At 46.4% G+C, this 20,861-nt stretch overlaps 1 protein-coding gene across 1 annotated transcript; it reads left to right on the plus strand.

Moving 5' to 3' along the window:
• Positions 1-3,993: 3,993 nt before the first annotated feature.
• Positions 3,994-13,145, plus strand: LRRC58 (leucine rich repeat containing 58; the record flags this gene model as incomplete). Its single annotated transcript, XM_081175969.1, has 4 exons — positions 3,994-4,439; positions 6,682-6,810; positions 8,227-8,504; positions 10,029-13,145. The coding sequence occupies 4 exons, from the start codon at positions 3,994-3,996 to the stop codon at positions 10,235-10,237; spliced, it is 1,062 nt and encodes a 353-aa protein (XP_081032095.1). The 3' UTR covers positions 10,238-13,145.
• Between the last annotated feature and the right edge of the window lie 7,716 nt (positions 13,146-20,861).

Raw genomic sequence — 20,861 nt, forward strand, 5'->3', positions numbered from 1 at the left:
GTAATGAGAAGGGTTAATTGAATTGTTGATTATAAAAATGTTAAAATCCAACAACCCTCAAAAGGTACTAGTCAATAGATTTACTTAAGCCTATGAATTCAGGGGATTTAAGCATACTTAACTCTAAACTGGATTGTGCCCCAAAAATTCCAATAACCACGACCGTGCTATTTGTCTACACGCAGGTGGTGCTGTGGGTTAAACCACAGAGCCTAGGGCTTGCCGATCAGAAGGTCGGCAGTTCGAATCCCCGCGACGGGGTGAGCTCCCATTGTTTGGTCCCAGCTCCTGCCAACCTAGCAGTTCAAAAGCATGTCAAAGTGCAAGTAGATAAATAGGTACCACTGCGGTGGGAAAGTTATCGGTGTTTCCGTGCGCTGCTCTGGTTCACCAGAAGTGGCTTAGTCATGCTGGCCACATGACCCGGAAGCTGTACGCCGGCTCCCTCGGCCAATAAAGCGAGATGAGCACCGCAACCCCAGAGTCGTCCACGACTGGACCTAACTGTCAGGGGTTCCTTTACCTTTACCTTTAGTCCATCCCCTGAAAGCACAGACAACCCCAGTATCCCACAGCTTTAAAATCTACTAGCTGTCCCTTTCAGCCTGAAGTTAAGGGCATTTTACTGTGCCATTTTAACCGCTAGGGTCTTCACAGGGCAGGAAGTTCCAGAACAAATGGAGTTGTGCCTCTGTTGTTTGCCATTTTAGACTTGGTGCACAGATAGTACACTGAAGATAGAAGTTTTGGTAAATCCCATAGATTAGGAAAAGAGAAACTGGGGACAAATCTTAAGTATGTCACTTCAAGCTTTATAGGTCAATGCCAACATCTTCAGCAACACCTAGAAGACCATGGAGAACTAGTGCAAGAGCTGGAGCACCAATGTACTCCATGCATAGCCATAGCTTGTTGGCGGGGCACATGCCTGGTATGCAGAAGACACAAGCACAGTTCACAGTATGGATCTTTCCCAAACTGCCATGCTACAAACAATGAAGAAACTTAACAAGATCCATGAGTGACCCAACAGCGAACTGCAAAATAAAGAAAGGGGTGTTTCTATAAAGCTAGAATCCACCCAACACAGGGTGGGTGAATCAGACCATTGGTCCAGCTAGCTCCTGGGCTTCAGGTGAGGGTATTTGCCATCTTCCTCCCATCTGATCCTTTTAACTAGAGATGTTGCAGATTGAACCTGCTGCCTTCTGCATGCAAAGCAGGGACTCGACCACTCCTGTGCCCCACCCTCCTTATCCTGAGTCGGGCCAAGGCTTCATTTCCCTCAGAACTGTCTACTTTGGAATTGCAACACTGAAGAGGACAATCAATCAGGTTTGATTGCCAGTTGTCCTGAAAGTTCAGAGCTGATGGGCAGCTTGGTCTGCCCCACCCGTGAGTCAGAAGGCTGGTGGGTGTGAACTGTTGTTTTGCATTACTAGAACCTATTGCTTGTAAGCTGCCTTGAAAATAATCTGATTGTACTTCTCACGGTAAAATGATGAAGGCACGTTTGGGAGCCAACCCCTTTTCACCATTCCACCACGGCACATGTCAGAACACAGCATCGCTCTTATCCACTCGGGTCCCCACAACCTTCAGCCTAATCTCATTGACTTGCTAGATGACAACATCCTGAGTGCAGGGCCGCCTGGTTTCCGCTGGGCTAGTTAGGGTGGAACGTGGGTGGCGCTGTGGGTTAAACCACTGAGCCTAGGGCTTGCCGATCAGAAGGTCAGTGGTTCGAATCCCCGCCACGGGGTGAGCTCCCGTTGCTTGGTCCCTGCTCCTGCCAACCTAGCAGTTCGAAAGCACGTCAAAGTGCAAGTAGATAAATAGGTACCGCTCCGGCGGGAAGGTAAACGGCGTTTCCGTGCGCTGCTCTGGTTTGCCAGAAGCGGCTTAGTCATGCTGGCCACATGACCCGGAAGCTGTATGCCGGCTCCCTCAGCTAATAAAGCAAGATGAGAGCCGCAACCCCAGAGTCGGTCACGACTGGACCTAATGGTCAGGGGTCCCTTTACCTTTACCTGTTAGGGTGGAAAGCAGGGAGCCCAACAGTAGGTGGAACCAGAGCCAATAACAGGCTGAGCCAATTCTAGCTGTGTCCCCCATCCTGCTCCCAGGCAAGTTCTGCAAAGGCAATGCTGAAAAGGGGCAACCGGGCAGGTAGTACCACCCACCTGGACTGGTGGTAAGCAAGGCAGGCAGGTGGGAGCTGACTAAGGATTGGTGGGGCAGGAGCTGTGTCTGGGCCGTTAACACTTCAGATTGCGGGGGGGGGGGGCAGCTGGTGTGATGGAATCTAGCTCCTTCCTACCAAAACTCAACAGACAGAAAAGCAAGCCCCGTGTCTGGAAAATGAGCAGCCAGGGAATACTCTAGGCCAGGCCCCTCCTGTCTGATGTGCCCAGTCACCACTAGAGATGGGAAGGTCTGGGGGGAAAAAACCAGGAAAATTGGGGAAAACCCAATTTTTTTCCTGTACCCCCCAAGCCGTTTGTTTCCATTTGGAAAGAATGGGGGGGAACAGTCCCCCCTAATTTTTCTGGGTTTTTCCCAGGCCTTCCCATCTGTAATCACCACCCCGTCACCAGCTCCATGTCAGGAATGCCTAGACTTTCTTATGGCAACAAGGATCTGACATCTTTTAATGGAATGGCTGGTGCTGTGCTTTTTTTGTAATTATTTGCATGGTTCTAAGCGGGGTGTGTGTGTGTACACACATAGTTTTAATTCTATGTTTAATTGTTTTTGAATGATCCCCCCCTATGTTTTTAATCTGCATGTTTTTAATTTTTATCTGTAAGCCACCTTGAGTCTCTTTGGGGGGGGGAGGGTATAAATAAATATATAATAATTTGTATTTGATCCAGAAGCTGCAGTTAGTGCAGAACGCTACAGCACAACTGCTGACAAGAGTGAGATCTTGTCAGCATAAAACACCTGGGCTCAGGTATCTGCACTGTTGGCTGATTTGCTGCAAGGGCCAAGTTCAAGGTTGCAAATGGCGAGGGAAGTGGACAGATGATGCCGGGGGTTGAACTGCGGCAGATGACACTCACCGCCCCTTCCAAGTCTACAAATCTCTGATTTGACGACCCACCATTTTATCTTTTTGTAAATCGCTTTGGGGCAGTGTTGTTTTACAGTGAAGCAGCGTACAAATTTTATAGAAGAATGAAAAACAATTAGGTAGGAAGGTAGACCATAAACAGGTAAGCAGGTGGATAAAATAATAGTTTCTGCATTTTAACTTCTGCTCCGTTTTTAAAGCAACCTTGTGGATTTCCCTCACTTTCACCGTTTCGTCTGGTTGTAAACCGCTTTGAAGGTGGTGTTGTTTTACAATGGTGTATAAATTTTATGAAATAGATAGATAAATGAGAGAAACAAACAGGTAGGTAGACAGAAAATAAATAGGCAGGTTTGTAGAAATGATGATGATGATGATAATAATAAAAAATAGTAGTAATAATAATAGTAATAATAAAATCACAATCATGATGTTTCAGTATTTTAACTTCTGCTGTTTTTAAAGCAGCGTTGCCGATTTCCCTCCATTTCACCGTCCCATCCTTTTGAACACTACTTTTGATTTTTCCCCCCAAAATTTTTTATTAGTTTTCACAACATTATAAACAAGCAAACAAGACGAACAACCATAAATCACAGCCTTGTTGAAAATGACAGTTATTCACTTTGTTAAGTGACTTCCTCGCTTCCCCCTGGCGGGATTTCATGGCATGTCCTTTGTCCCAGTTTTTATGAGCTTTAACTTAGAGACTGAACTTTTTATTCTGCTTTCCGACCCGGCGGTGTATGAACTGGAGGAGCAATCCCTCGGGCGGCAGGAGGGCGAGGCCGAGGCCGAGGCCGAGGCGCCGCCCGGGAACCTGAGTAAGGCCCGCGGCCCGAGGACGGAGGCGGGTGGGCGCGGCGCGGCGCAGGTTCCGGGGCGGCCTCCTCCTTCTCCTCCTCAGACGGAGCGCGATGGCGGCGGAGGCGGGCCGGGCCGAGGCGGAGGCCGAGGAGGAGGAGGCCGCGGCGGCGGAGGAGGAGGCCTCGGCTGCCGCCGCCTCGTCGCCGACCCTCGGCCTGGCGCTGTCGCCGGAGGGCCTGGGCCGGCGGCGCTTCCCGCCGGGGCTGGAGGTGCTGGACGTGAGCGGGACGGGGCTGGCGGCGCTGGGCGCGGAGCTGCTGGAGCTGCCGCGGCTGCACACGCTGCTGGCCAAGAACAACCGGCTGGGCGCCGAGGGCTCGCTGCCCAAGGGCCTGGCCGGGGCGCCCCTCGCCCGCAGCCTGCGCGTCCTCAACCTCAGCGGCAACCGCTTCACGCGAGTCCCCGGCGCCCTCCTGGGCCTGCGCCGCCTCCGCAGCCTCAGCCTGGGCAGCAACCGCCTCCAGGGCATCCCGCCCGCCATCCAGCAGCTCAGCAGGTGAGCAGGAGGAGGAGGAGGAGGAGGGCCGGGGGCCGGGGGGGGGAGGAAGAAGGCCAGGACGCTTCCTGACCCCCTTGCAGAGTTGAAAAGAAGGGACCAGCAGCCAAAATAAGACATTTGCTTGGATAAAATACATATTTTCTTGCATGCAAATGGCTTGAGATACCTATGAGGTCCATCAGCGACCATCTAGCATATACAGTGGTGCCTCACAAGACGAAATTAATTCGTTCCGCAAGTTTTTTCTTCTTGCGAAGCACGGTTTCCCATAGGAATGCACTGAAAATCAATCAATGCGTTCCTATGGAGACCGTCCGGGGACAGAGGGGAAGCGCCGCTCTGTCCCCTCTTTTGAAGCAAGGGGAGAAGCGATCTCCCCACTGCCCCTTGCTTCAAAAGAGGTCCGGGGACAGCGGGGAAGACGTGCTGCGCTTCCCGCTGTCCCCGGAGCTTGCGGGGCAAGCTTCGTTTTGCGAAGCAAGCCCATAGGGAAATTCGTCTTACGAGGCAACTCAAAAACGAAAACCACTGTATTCAACACACAAAAAAGCGACAATTTGTTGTTGACAAAGCACAGCTGGACCTAGAAAGGGCCCCATTGCCTTCAGGAGCCTATTTAAGGAACATCACCAAGAAGGGGCGGCAGCGGGACGTGGCGCTGGGATGAGGGACTGTCCCGCCAAATAAGGGACGCTTGGCAGCTATGTTGTTCACTCGTGTCCGCCTCTTGGTGACCCCCTGGACCAGAGCAGGCCAGGCTCTTAATCTCAGGGCTGTGGGTTCAAGCCCCACAATGGGCAAAAGGCTGGGCATGGCAGGAGGTTGGACTAGATGACCCTCGTGGTCCGTCCCAACTATAATTCTGTGATCACAAAAAAAATCTTTAATGAAAACTGTTTGTTAAAAAAGAAAAGAGGCTTTCAAAGCCTGCTCCCAGCAACACCAGCCAGAGGCTTCCCAGAAGAAGGTTCTGAGCGCACCAGATTTCCTTCCGCTCCTTGTATGAGACATAGCCATCAATGGCTGTTGTTGTTGAGTCGTTTAGTCGTGTCCGCCTCTTCGTGACCCCCTGGACCAGAGCACGCCAGGCCCTCCTGTCTTCCACTGCCTCCCACAGTTTGGTCAGACTCATGCTGGTAGCTTTGAGAACACTGTCCCACCATCTCGTCCTCTGGCGTTCCCTTCTCCTTGTGCCCTCCATCTTTCCCAACATCAGGGTCTTTCCCAGGGAGTCTTCTCTTCTCACGAGGTGGCCAAAGTCTTGGAGCCTCAGCTTCAGGATCTGTCCTTCCAGTGAGCATTCAGAATGGAGAGGTTTGATCTTCTTGCAGTCCATGGGACTCTCAAGAGTCTCCTCCAGCACCAGAATTCAAAAGCATCCATTCTTCGGCGATCAGCCTTCTTGATGGTCCAGCTCTCACTTCCATACATCACTACAGTGGTACCTTGGGTTACAGACACTTCAGGTTACAGACACTTCAGGTTACAGACTCCGCCAACCCAGAAATAGTGCTTCAGGTTAAGAACTTTGCTTCAGGATGAGAACAGAAATTGTGCTCCGGCAGCGCGGTGGCAGCAGGAGGCCCCATTAGCTAAAGTGGTGCTTCAGGTTAAGAACAGTTTCAGGTTAAGAACGGACCTCCGGAACAAATTAAGTACTTAACCCAAGGTACCACTGTACTGGGAAAATCATAGCTTTAACTATACGGATCTTTGTTGGCAAGGTGATGTCTCTGCTTTTTAAGACGCTGTCTAGGTTTGTCATTGCTTTTCTCCCAAGAAGCTGGCGTCTTTTAATTTCGTGGCTGCTGTCACCATCTGCAGTGATCATGGAGCCCAAGAAAGTAAAATCTCTCACTGCCTCCATTTCTTCCCCTTCTATTTGCCAGGAGGTGATAGGCCCAGTGGCCAGGATCTTCGGTTTTTTGATGTTGAGCTTCAGACCATATTTTGCGCTCTCCTCTTTCACCCTCATTAAAAGGTTCTTTAATTCCTCCTCACTTTCTGCCATCAAGGTTGTGTCATCTGTATATCTGAGGTTGTCGATATTTCTTCCGGACCGTACAGGTCCTTTGCACCGTGTTCTTTCCATAAGTGGGTTGTATTGTGAATTGAAATTCTGAGCTGAGAGAATTGGGGTTGGACTCAATGGCCCTTGTGGTCTCTTCCAACTCTATGATTCTATGATTCTAAATCATTACTATAAACTTTTTGTGTCACTTTTCTCTTTGTCTTCCAGTTTGGAGTTTTTGTACCTTGGAGGAAACTTCATTACTTCGATTCCACCAGAGTTGGCTAATCTGCCTTTACTCAATTACCTAGTCCTGTGTGACAACAAGATACAGAGTATTCCCCCTCAGTTGGCACAGTGAGTATTTTGAGCAATTTAACTGTTTTGAATATATTTAGCTCTTCAGAACCTGGTAACTCCTGCTTCAGCAGGTATTTGTGTGTAGGAAGAAGCATGCAAGATGATTTGTTGTATGTGCAAGCCAGTTGTGATGAGCTGTGGCTCCACAGCACGCTTATGTCGCAAAACATATTGTGCAATTGTGTCATATGACAATCTGCATGCAATTTGTGTGCTATAGGAAAAGTCTCTAAATGAAATCAGGCAGCTTAATCTCATTTATGTGTACAGTGGTGCCTCGCAAGACGAAATTAATTCGTTCCGCAAGTCTCTTCGTCTTGCGGGTTTTTCGTCTTGCGATGCACGGTTTCCCATAGGAATGCATTGAAAATCAATTAATGCGTTCCTAGGGAAACCGCCTTCAGACCAGGTCCGGGGACAGTCTGTCCCCGGACCTCTTCTGAAGGCTGGGGGGGGGGACAAGGGCTTTTCTTCCCACCCCCAGCATTTTAAAAAACCCCGGGACAGCGGAGGACTTCTCCGCTGTCCGGGCGATCTTAAAATGCTGGCGGGCAGCATTTTAAAATCGCCCCGGGACAGCAGAGGACTTCTCCGCTGTCCGGGGCGATGTAAAAGCCCCTGGGAAGGCAGGCAGGGGGGACAAAGACTTTCGCCCCCCGCCCGCCTTCAGAAGGTGTTCCCGCCCCCCCGCCCGGCTTCGGAGCAGCGTTCCGAAGCGGGGCGGCAGGGGCAGGTGTTCCCGCCCCACCGCCCGGCTTCGGAGGAGGTCCGAGGACAGTGGGGAAGACGCGATGCGCTTCCCCGCTGTCCCGGATATTTCCCTATGGGCTGTCGTCTTGCGAAGCAAGCCCATAGGGAAATTCGTCTTGCGAAGCGCCTCCAAAACGGAAAACCCTTTCGTCTAGCGGGTTTTCCGTCTTGCGAGGCGTTCGTCTTGCGAGGTACCACTGTACTGTTAAATTTACGCAAAAATGGCAATACTGGATCTTGCAGTAATTCATTTGGATTCCTTTGGATTTCTCATTAGTCTGTTTAGGGCTGTTTTGTCTATGCAAATATGCAGATTTGCATTCTGTATCAGCCATGTTATTTTGACATCTTTGAATGGTTTGGAAATAATCTCATGCAGACCTTTGAAGGGAAAGGCGTTGTGTATGATCTGAAGTTTGAAGTGAAGTTATCACAGCAGCAAAAACCAGGATGTAAGCCATTGGATCAAAGCAGCAATCCAATGCCCTTTGAACATACAAAGCGCTTTAAACATACTGCATATGTTTGGGTTCTTGAAAGGAATTTTCAAGGTCTAATCTAGGAGACGTAGGCTCTCCTATGGAAAGCGTAAGGGAAAGAGGGACCGGAGGACTGGAATTATGGCGTTGCCTTACCCCGGGTTTTCTGATGTTTGGTTTCCAGGTTGCATTCCTTGCGCTCCCTCAGCCTCCACAATAACCTGCTGACATACCTTCCTCGGGAAATCCTCAATTTGGTTCATCTTGAAGAATTGAGTTTGCGTGGGAACCCATTGGTTGTGCGATTTGTCCGTGACTTGACCTACAATCCTCCAAGTCTCCAAGAACTGGCTGGACGCACCATTAAAACCCGCAATGTTCCCTATGTTCCTAGTGACCTCCCTGGGAATCTCCTCCGCTATTTGAGCCTAGCCAGCAACTGCCCCAACCCTAAATGTGGAGGTATGCCCTATTCCCTGTTCTTGTGGGACATTCCTCCTACCTTCCTGCACAAGTATACAGGCACCAGGAGAGGACTCACAGCCACTTTGTTCCTCCCCGTTCCTTTTTACTGCCATGATAAGCCAACCTAAGTTTTGATCAAACATGTGGTCATAGTTACACACTTTCCTTAGTGACCATGAGCAACATTCAAGAGCAAACCTTGGCTACAGCTTGTGCTAATCATAGGTTTCGGCTTGGATGACATGCAAAGCCCAGCCTTGACTTGACTTAGTGCCCAAATTGTTCAGGTTTATTTCTAAAGCTGACACATGAGGAACTAACTTGCTTTTCACATGTGAGGTTACTCAGTCAATTTTCTTTAATATTAGGGCATAGCAATTTAAAGACTAGTACAAAATATATCCCTGTTTGCATAGGAACCAACTATAAACAGTGGACCCTCGGGTTACATTACCGTCGGGTAACATAACTTTCGGGTTGTGAATGCGCTTCCAGGTTTTGCCATGTGCGCTGGGTGCCGCATGCATGCGCAGAAGCAGCTCCTCATGTTGCGGACTTTTCAGGGTACGCACGGATCCCCGGAACAAATTAAGTTTGTATCCGGAGGGTCCAGTGTACTTAACAAACTAGCCCTCAACTTTCAGTAAGGCAACCTTGCAATTTTCTTGCCCAGAAAAAAAAATAACTTTTCTGGAAGATAATTTGGAGAAATAGGTGTTAAATCAGAACTGTGAGAACTTCCTTTCATTTAGGAAAGGAGTCATCCACCTTCTTGGAACAGAGACTTAGGCTGCAGTCCTATACACATTTACCTGTGAATCAGCCCCAATGAAGTGAAGAGTAGACTTGAATAGAATTGTGTCAACAGTGGTTAACTGCAACATGCACCATGGGACTTTATTTATTTTACTGTTTACATCTACCTTTCTCCATCTCTGTCTCTTCCCCATTTGTTTTTCTCCTACTTCCTAGTAGGATTTGTTTTGTCATTGGTCCACCTAGTTAAGCACTTAGCAATCAGTAGTACCCCTTCACCTATTTCTTTAAAACACCTTCCCATCCTCAAGAGGGAAAAAGAGAATGGTGCCACTAATTCAACCTAGTTAGGATGGGTCATAACCCACATCTGCTTTCTGGCCCATCAGTTTAAAACCAGAGACAGCCTAAATCAGTAACAGGGTTTTCCTGTTTGTTAGTGTCTTTTGCAGAAAGATAATTAGGGTTTCATCTAAAATAGCACTGAGTACAGTAATGTGTAATCAGCACAAAGATTTTGCTTGTGGAATAGGACTCCCCCCCCCCTCTTCCCCTGTGCACCCCTTCAGTCTGTTAAGGGGGTTCCCCCTACCCCTTAGGAACACATTTGGGGCGGGTGCAAGGGAAGAAGGGGGGGGGGAATTCCTTGTGCTGACTGGACACAGTTGAATATTGCATAGGAATTAAACAAATAAGATACATGCACACTTTAAATATAAATACAAAAGCATTTGTTGTCTTAAACTACGTTTCTTTTGCCCATAGGAGTCTATTTTGACAGCTGTGTCCGACAAATCAAATTTGTGGACTTCTGTGGGAAGTACCGCCTTCCTCTGATGCACTACCTGTGTTCCCCAGAGTGCTCTTCCCCCTGCAGTTCTGCATCTCAGAGTTCGACTTCCCAGAGTGAGTCCGATTCAGAAGACGAAGCCATTGTTGCAGCGCGCAGGATGCAAAAAGTTCTTCTTGGCTAGGAGAAGGAAGGAAAAGACTAGATGCGAATTGTGTTAAGAAAAGCAGTTGTGGAACTACGGTGTCTGCTGCTGTGCAAGAGACATCCTAGGAACCTTACCTTGACCTGTCTGCTTTGTGGCTCATAGAAATGTGGGTGGCCAAACAGAATAGTTTGGGCCGTGTGTCCTGAGAGGCTAAAGTTACTTCGTGCATTTGGGTGGAAATTGACACAGGAACCTTTGAAGGTAATGCTATTGGGGAAATAATTCTAGGGTTAGATATTTCAGGACTTTTTGGCACTGGGGACCAGTTAAAAGGGTGCTTTGAGTGCTTCAGTACTGAGACTAAGGATGAAGTAGACTGATCTTTGTCACTGTGATAAAACAAATAATGATATGATAGTGCAGGGTGGAAAGAGTGCTAGCAGCTGCATCTGCCATACTTGAACATTTCTCTCTCTCAGTGGAGGTGCTTGGTCTTTATTTTTAACAACATTCCTCCAAAGTACAGAAATATCTTAATTTTGATACTACTTTGGCTGGGTTCACTGCCTCTATCCAGGTCTTCTGCTCTGTTAATAGAACTGTGTTTTTCTTTATATTACATTGCTTTGCACTACAGCATTAGTGCCTTCTTTGGACTTTCTCCTTTTTGTTACAGTTGCTACATCACTGTCCTTATATAACTATCTGTGATAATTTGTGGTCCAAGAATTACCTGCCCTGGTCTAAGTCCATCTGAAGCAAAAGTGTAACTAACTAGTAAATTGCAAACTAATCCTTTACTTCCAACTTGGTTCTTACACACACAGGTGCCATTCTTTAAGAATGTTATGCTTTCGACAATATTTGCTCAAAGAGCATAGCTACGTCGTAAACTTCGGTGGTTACAATAATATGATGCCTTGCAGCTATATAACTCTGAAGAGTCAGGCATTTCTACCAATACTACAATGTTCCCTGTTCCCTTCAAGGCAACTCAGTTTGCCTTTCTCATATTAGTTTTGGCTTCCTGTGGATTTTGCCCACGTCTGTGCTTATCTGTCACTGTTGGAGATTCTGTCATGTACAGTAGTCAAGTGTCTAGCCTCTGTAGAAGATTTTTTTAAAGTATTTTTTTTAAAATTCTACAGAATAACAGACAGATAGGAATTTCCATTGATCACTAAGATATATTGCTAGCTCTAACAGTTGCCAACGTCACACAGCACTCAGTTTCAATAGATCTGTAAATTCAAAGGATGTGCTGCTCCTCTCAAGTGACAGGTGTTTTCATACACCTTTTACCTGTTTCTGTCACTTGTTTTTGTTGAAGATCCACAGTGACTTTTCTCAAGATTTTCTGCTTTCGCTGCGCAGAGAGTTCATTTTTTGAACAATGAATTTAGTATTGTGGGCTAATGCTGAGAAAAGTTATTTGCAATGGAAACACTGTTTTGAGGAATTACATTTGGATAGGTACCGGGGCTTGGAGAAGAAATCACATCTAGAAAAGCCCTTGGCATAGAGCAGTTGGGTGAGAAGGGAGTCCTACTCCTGCTCCTGGAGACAGGGCTATTAGGAAGAGTCTAGTTGCTTGTGATAAAGTTTGGATCTGCCTGCAGTTCTCTTCCCTGCTTCATTTAGCCTTCGATTCCATGGAAGAAAGGCAGGATATATCTATCAGAAAATGAATCAAATCACCCCACTTCTAGTTCAATAACATACAGTGAAACCCCCCCCCCCACAACTTCATAGCAGCAATACCAAATTAAATCTTGTCGCTTGAGCCATGAATTGTCAGCGTGTTTCCTTATTAGTGGTTCTTATGTAGGATTGAATCTGTGAATAAATGAAGTAAAAAAAAAATGTTTGATACATACTGTTAGCCCCACCCAGGCACACTTCTTACCTCCAGTCTATCTTGATGAATTTTCTAGCATCTTTGAAAATAAGTAGAGAGAGTATATACTTTCCTTTCCAACCCTTAATATGTGAGATTGTTCTGATTTGGTGTTCAGAATACTAGCTAAAGCTGCTGTCTTTATGAATCTTCACTACCAAGCAGGCATTTTTAGCCTTCATCAAAGCATTCTCATTGCTTTGGCTACTGTTCTCATTTCAGCTAACCCTGAAAGTGAATAAATAATTCCATTTTTCCTGCTGTTTCTTCCTCCTGCCATCTCCTTAGCCAAAAAAACAACAGATGGGCTGTTTGTAAATGCAAGTGTAATGTCTTAAGATCATTAGGGAAGGCTTTGAGGACAAAATAGCTACTTGACTGGAAGCAATTTATACAGTTTCCAGTCTTCCTGCTTCTCTCTGGTTAGGATTTGCAGGATTTGTAGAATCTTTCAGTATCCCTTCAAAGGTACTCATGCACTTTCTCATGGGGCTCTGAATGCCCTCCCTGATCTTTTTCTCTTTTTACTGAAAGCTTATTTGGATCGCTTGGCAAGGGGGAGATCTTGGTCCTCTTTAGTTAGTGGCAATGAATGGGAGGGATTTAACCGATGGGAAGTAATGAAACTTAATCCTTACAGTGCTGCTTTGTTACTGACTTCAAAGAGTCATTTTAATCATCTTAAACTGCACCAGTAAGATGTTTTTCACTGCTTGAAAAAGCTCCTTGGACACTTCAAACAGAGGAGCTGGAGCGTGGTGTGGTTTGAAAATAATTCCCATCTTCAAAAAACTTTCCAGTCAAACTCCGTTGCTTGTTTATCTAGCAGGCTTGATTGCACAGTGAACTCTGATCCGGAGTTTTCACCTAATTCTCTCGTTAAATGTAATCATGTGCCTTATATTTGCTTTACCAAGTTTTAAAGGTGCCTTGTGTTTGTATAACTTCACTTTGCTAGATATGCAAAGTTCTGTATTTCTAAAAGTATGTCATTATGAATTGTTAAGGAGCTTTTGAACACTAAATCAAATAATTATTTAAAACTTGCACCTGACTCTTAAGTGTCTGTTTTGCCCTTAGGTGAAGTAATTGTACCTGGACACGTGTGCTGCAAAACGCCCACCTCCCCCAGTGTGTAATCTATACTGTATATCATTTTAAAATATTTTCTTTTTGTTTGTGGGGAGAAGTGTCAAATAGCTTGGCTGGTGTTCCAGTGTTTGGGATGGATTCAACTAATGAGTCTTGCTAGTGGAAGCTCACACAATGATTTCTTATAGTGAAAGGATAGTCCCCCCCTGTCCCCCCACCACCAGAAAAAAATGGGTTCTTTTCTGTATCCTGTTAAAATGATACTTTTTATCACCTCTATTTATAGGATTTATAACCTGTCTTTTGACCTGAACACCCTCAAGGTGGCTGACAAATTAGTATAAAAGTGCAGGGCATAATGTTCTACACATAATTTTCAGAAGTACACCCACAGTGACATTTCGACTTTAAGTGTGTGTGTGATGCAAGTATTTTTCCTCTCATTGAAGATAGGCGGAAGGGAACAAATGAAATAAATTTGCCACACTGTGTTGGAATAATGTAACACAACCTGACAAGATGGCTCAGTTGGTTAGAGTGTGGTGCTGATAATGCCAAGGTTGCAGGTTCGATCCCTGTATGGGACATCTGCGTATTCCTGCGTTGCAGGGGGTTGGACTAGATGACCCTCAGGGTCCCTTCCAATTCTATGATCCTATCCTATAACCTCCAGTCCCAACACACACCTCCAGCAGGCTATAGACTCGGAAAAGGCAGTAATGGGGCAATTTCTCTCTAGCCATGTGTCATGTATCCTTGAGTTTGCAAAGGCAAACTCTGGTGATGGGTAGTTATGGAGAAAGCGCGCTTGAGCGCAAGGGACCACTTTGCAAAATGTTTGGCTCCTGATCTCACATGGGAACTTGTGCCCATTGCAAACATTTCCCCTAGAACTCTCTTGTTGGTTGCTCTGTCCATGCCATCCCCCAAAACAATGGTTTGTGTGTAGATTTCTTCAGCATTTACAGTGACCATTATTGGTTTATCTTCCCTGTATTCCTTCTAATACTCTTTAACACCTTTATCTAATCATCCCATTGCCTCTTCATCTGGTTATCTTCTATACAGTCATACCTTGGAAGTCAAACGGAATCCATTCCAGAGGTCCGTTCAACTTCCAAAACGTTCGGAAACTAAAGCATGGCTTCTGATTGGCTGCAGGAAGCTCCTGCCTCATCGGACGTTCGGCTTCCAAAAATAGTTCACAAACCGGAACAGTAACTTTTGGGTTTGTGGTGTTTGGGAGCCAAAATGTTCGAGTAGCTGTTCGAAAACCAAGGTATGGCTGTACAGTATATTTAAAAGCATTGTTTCAATATATGTGGGCTTGCAACACAACTTTGATGTGTAGAGTTCTCTTCTTTGGAGTCCTAGCAAGCCGGCCATGCCCCATTTTAGAACATATGTTCCTTATGAACCCTGTTTTTTTCTTATTTCTGCCCCCTCCCCAACCCTTCCAGTAGTCAGCCAGCATTGCAGGGCAACTGAGCACGCTCAGCCCTCGCTGATCTGCCCCCCCCCCCCACATGTTTTTGAATTAGTCTCTTGTTTATGCAAAGTTTAGGGTTCCCAAAGCTCAATGACACTTTTCTCTCGTATGTGGATAGAAGTGTTTTGGCTACATAAAGATTGCCGTTTGAAAAAATTAGTTTGCTAATTGTATACAATCTCCATAAAAGTTTCTTTACTGAATTCAATTTTTAGTTCAGTCTAAAAATAAAGTATAAATTTAGCTAGGCCTAAAGTGGGTTGCATACACTCCAAGAGGGACCAAACTAACTTGCAGTGCAGCCTTATGTTCCTTCAGAAATAGGAAGAAGGAGAAGAAGAAGAAGAAGAGTTTGGATTTGATATCCCGCCTTTCACTCCCTTTAAGGAGTCTCAAAGCGGCTCACATTCTCGTTTCCCTTCCTCCCCCTCAACAAACACTCTGTGAGGTGAGTGGGGCTGAGAGACTTCAGAGAAGTGTGATTGGCCCAAGGTCACCCAGCAGCTGCAGGTGGAGGAGCGGAGATGCGAACCCGGTTCCCCAGATTACGAAACCACCGCTCTTAACCACTAACCACACTGGCTCTCCAGGAACTACTAAGAGCTCTGGGTGTTACCCCCCGTTAAGTGTAGTTAAGACTGCAACTGATAAAATTACTACTCTTTTTTCAACTAGGCCCTTGCAATATAATTAGAGCTACAAAAAATTGCTGGCCTACATGTGTAGGGCTGGCTTGTGGAGGAGCCTTCGTAGATGCAGCGAGTGTCAAGAAATGAAAAGCAGCAAGACAAATTAAGTAGCTGTGAAAGTTCAGCCACAAGGCAGGTAGGCTGAAGTAAATCAATTGATTTTTGGTTTATTGCTAAGTTCAACAACCTAATCTTTTGTCAGTTCTATTTGGCTTACTTCTTCAGACAAGCTTCCGGAAAACAAATCCCAGTGCAGGTATGGAAGCTGATCTGCATCTTCCACAGCGAAGAGAACAAATAATTATACTTCTGTCTATCCTTAAGCAATTCTTCTGTGATTAGGCTAGGCTAGGCTTTCTCTTCTTACATTATTTAAGTCCTACAGGTTTTAGCAGCATGCTTGTTTGCTTGCCATATTGCCAACTTACCATTTATTTTGCATTTTCAAAAAGAAAGAAGATTTTGTCCTTGGGTTTTTTTAAAGTCAGTGGCTACACCTCTCCCTCCCACCTCTACTCTGCCTCTGGACCATGAAAGCACTTTGCAGTCATAAGCAAAAGGGAATATAGATTACAGAACCGTGCCTGCAGTTCAACAGAAGTAACTGGGGTGAATGGCAATGCAAATGGCCACAATGTCCTCATAAGGCCTGAAATTTGTGTGGGTGGGTCAGTCAAGCGACCCCAAAGCAGTGCTACAGATCAGAAGACTTAGAAGCAACCTTTAGGCAAGTTGCATTTCAATCTTTTTGTAAGATGCTTTGAGGACCCATCTAGATCAACAGGCTGAGTAAAAAAAATCAGAAACGGTTGTTACCTAATGGGAACAGGTGGCTACACACAACATCATCTTGCATGGAGCATAATGTGGATGTACCCTATGGAATATACCTACCTCCCCATTCCTCTATTCAAAAGTGCAGCCACCTGGATTGACTTGAACTTTTAAAGAAACAACGACTGGGATGGAATCGTAGAACTGTAGAGTTAGAAGGGACCCTGCGGATCATCTAGTCCAGGGGTCTGCAACCCGCGGCTCCGGAGCCGCATGTGGCTCTTTTACACCTTTGCCGCGGCTCCGGGGCGGATACTAGCGAGGGGAGGAGGCGCATTGTGCGCCCCGACACTCCCCACTGTGGCGGGCGCTGTACTGGCTGTGACGTCACATGGGGGCGGTGCGTGCGTTAGTCACGCACCGTGCCGACGTCACCTTCCCGCCCGCTGTCAGATCGGACATTAAGGTAAGAAACAATATATGCAGTGTTATATTTGTTTTAAATGTCGCAATGGTTTTGCGGCTCCCAGGTTTTTTTTCTTCGGAAACGGGTCCAAGTGGCTCTTTTTGTCTTAAAGGTTCAGACCCCTGATCTAGTCCACCCCCCTGAAATGCAGGCATATGCAGCTGTCCCATGCAGGGATCCAGCCTTCAACCTTGGCGTAATCAGCGCCATGCTCTAACTATACCTCTTACCTCTTTTAATTATTGCCAACCTATGGGATTTGATCAGTTTTGGGTTAAAAAAAAATCCTTACATTTATGGTTGCCATATTACCGTGTCAGATAGAAGCGATACATTTGTGATACTGTCTTGCTAAGATTAATTCCAGTGTTGAGGTTTTTTCCCGGTGAGTCAAAAGAGAGATACCTATCCCTGCCTTGCTGAGTGTGATGTTGCATGTGCTGCAGAACCAGAAACCAGCAGAGTAGGTTTTTCTCTTTAGCACTGAGAGCAGATCTGCGAATGATTCAGAGGAGGTAACCGTGGAGCCCAACAGCTGCTTGTATTCAGCAAAAATGGACGTTAAATATTTCAGTAGACTGGGAAGCTCAGGGGGCCAGAAAGGAATAGATCACCTTTCCTAATAATAAAGTGGCTAACTAGTGGATGATCTGCAGTTTGTCAGAGGCATCTTAAGATCCCCAGTAGATAAGTCAACGAAGTCCTTCCATGTGTGCTTTTGAGCAGAGGAGTAGCCGCGGTAAGTAGGTTAGATTACGGGGAACAGTTAAAGTTATTTCTGAAAATGTTTTTCTCCGCAAGTAGTAATACAACAAAACGATGTAATGAAAAGAATGGCTTAGTCTAATGAAAAGATGGTGCTAGGGAAAAAACAAGTGACTACACCTGAAACGTGAGAAGCACTAGTTAGACATGTGGCGAGGGACCAGTGTTAGCGCTCTTATTTATATCAAAGGACCAAAATACATTAACATAGAAGGGGATATAATGGGACACTAAGTAATAGCAAAAATACTGGAAAGGGATATATATACGCAGGAGGCGCTGTGGTCTAAACCACAGAGCCTAGGACTTTGCCGATCAGAAGGTCGGTGGTTCGAATCCCTGCGACAGGGTGAGCTCCCGTTGCTTGGTCCCAGCTCCTGCCAACCTAGCAGTTCAAAAGCACGTCAAAGTGCAAGTAAATGGTGTTTCTGTGCACTGCTCTGGTTCACCAGAAGCGGCTTAGTCATGCTGGTCACATGACCCGGAAGCTGTACACTGGCTCCCTCTGCCAATAAAGTGAGATGAGCGCCAGAACCCCAGAGTCATATGCGACTGGACCTAACGGTCAGGGGTCCCTTTACCTTTACACACACACATGCATGACAGATTGCTGTGGGAGAAAAAACCTACAAAGCTACGAGGAGCAGTGTGAGTGTAGGTAATTTTAATGTGCGGTGGTACATCTTTAAAGCTTTAATGTGTAGTGATACATCTTTATAACTTCTATTAATGATCAAGCTGATAGGATATCTCCTCCTTTGGCACACAGTAATTTATAGTTGGGCCTGTTATGATGAGGCTTGTGTAATTTGAAAAAGGGATGATTAAAGATAGATGGGGATGATTTTTCAGTTCTCAGTCATGCCATCGAGGACTGGAGGTAATTCAGCTCTCGAATAACGTGCAATATACACAACACAACTTGCTTTGTTTTTTGTAAAAAACTTCAACTAATAGAGTTGTGGTGAAGGAAGCAGCATATTACAAGAGGGCAATTGCATTTGCTTTTTAAGTTCCCAAAGCTGAATTATGAAAACGAAGTGTTTACTTTTGAAAAAGCAAATATTGTTTAAACTTCAAAGACAGAGTGATGTGGACTTCTGGGGAGCTGAGGGGGAGTTGCTTTGGGAATGTTGGTTGGTTCTAACAGGTGCTATTTCACTGATCTTTTAAGTTCTCAAGACTATGAGATGAGACTTTGTTTCGCTGATGGGATCGTGCCCATAAATGATCACTGCTGATTATGTCAGTCACTGATGTATAATATAAGCATTGTCACATAGGAGTCTGTGACTAAGTCACTTGTGCATGTAGCAGTCTCAGCAGCAATTGAGGTGCTGGATTGAGAATAACAATTACCAAGCCATCTCCAGTTGGAATTGCCAGCTATAGAAGTGCAATTTGATGGGGAAATTCCTGCCTCCCTTGCAGCAAAACTGCACAGCACTCATTTCCCCTTCCTTCCAAACAAACAAAACCAGTCACAGCAGCAAAGTTCATAGTTTTATCAAGGTACCAAGAGGACCCATTGTGCACCTGGCAGATGCTTTCCCTCAGCTGCTGGAACAAAAGAAGTGGACTTTAAAAGGCAACACAATACCACAAAACAATGAGCATAGGACAGGTGAGAGCTGTAATCGATAGTACACTGTGTACAGTGGGAAGTTGCCTGGTGGAATGTGAGAACATCAGTCGATGCTGAGCTGCTATCCCCTTCCTAAGGGGACGCGGGTGGTGCTGTGCTCTAAAGCACTGAGCCTCTTGGGCTTGCCGATCAGAAGGTCAGCGGTTCGAATCCCCGCGACGGGGTGAGCTCCCGTTGCTCTGTCCCAGCTCCTGCCAACCTAGCAGCTTGAATGCAACACCAGTGCAAGTAGATAAACAGGTACCGCTATGGCGGGAAGGTAAACGGCTTTTCTGTGCGCTCTGGTTTCCGTCACGGTGTCCCATTGCACCAGATGTGGTTTAGTCCTGCTGGCCACATGACCCAGAAAGCTGTGGACAAACACTGGTTCCCTTGGTCTGAAAAGCGAGATGTGCGCCGCACCCCATAGTTACATTTGACATGACTTAACCATCCAGTGGTCCTCTCCCTTTTACCTCCTAAGCCTGTACATGTCCTGCTTTACATATTATGCAACCTTACACGTTTACCTGTGCAAACCTTGGAGATGGGATTTTTGGCTAGAAATAAAAGTGGAGAGTTTACTGGCTGCTGCAGTTAGATTCCCATGTGTGCTTGGTCATATTTGTCATGAGTCTTTTACCATTTACTCTCTAGTCACTGGGTCTACTCTTACATGGTTCTTCAGAATACCAAGGAGCTGACAGGTGGGTCAGGGGTGTTGGGCCGTGATATAATAATGATAATAATGATAATAATGATAATATATTTATACACCACCCATCCGGCTGGGTTTCCCCAGCCACTCTGCGCAGGTGTATTGACAGCCCAGGTCATCTGCCCACGACCCAAGGCCTTAGGAGGAAATCCCCCCCCCATCTCAGAAAACAATCATCATTGATAACAGTGATATACCGCTTAATATGCAAAATGCAACAAATACTGTACAAATAAATACATCATTAGAAACAGAGAAGCCATCAATAAAATATTCAGTTAAAAAAGGTAAAGGTAAAGGGACCCCTGACCATTAGATCCAGTCGTGGCCGACTCTGGGGTTGCGGTGCTCATCTCACTTTATTGGCTGAGGGAGCCGGCGTACAGCTTCCGTGTCATGTGGCCAGCATGACTAAGCCGCTTCTGGCGAATCAGAGCAGCGCATGGAAACGCCATTGACCTTCCCGCCAGAGCAGTACCTATTTATCTACTTGCACCCGGGGGTGCTTTCAAAGTGCTAGGTTGGCAGGAGCAGGGACTGAGCAACAGGAGCTCACCCCGTCGCAGGATTCGAACCGCCGACCTTCTGATCGGCAAGTCCTAGGCTCTGTGGATTAACCCACAGCGCCACCCGCATTCCTAAAATATTCAGTGAAGCACAAATAAATAATAAGGCACAATAATGTGCTGCAACCCAGGAGCCCAGCAAATCCCTGCTTCAATACACGGGTCATAGAAGTGTCCAAGGCTATGCTAGCCCCCTTCTGACTCCTCTCAAGCCTAGTCTGGGTGCTGTCCGAAGAAAGCTGCTGGATTCAAGGAGGAGAGGCAGATAATGGCACTGGCTGGAGCATCTGGCGGGAGATGGGGAGAAAGAAAGTTCCCTGGAAACTTCTGGTGGAGAGATCTCTTAAGGGACGAGACAAGCAAAGGATTTCTCTAACTCGCAGCAGCAGCAGCAGCAAAACGTCTCTCCAGCCCCCATGCGGCTGAAATGAAGGCGATGGATTGGGGGGGGGTGGTACCCGGGAGGTATTTTGCTTTGTTTGGCGGAGTCTTCCAAACTGGACTCGGGGGGCTTTGATTCCCCAGCGGGGTCCCCTTTTCGGCTCGTGATCTCGGGGTGGCAGCAGCAGCAGCAGCCCAA

Source organism: Podarcis bocagei (genome assembly GCF_964188305.1).
Source record: "Podarcis bocagei genome assembly, chromosome: 17".
Lineage (NCBI taxonomy): Eukaryota > Metazoa > Chordata > Lepidosauria > Squamata > Lacertidae > Podarcis > Podarcis bocagei.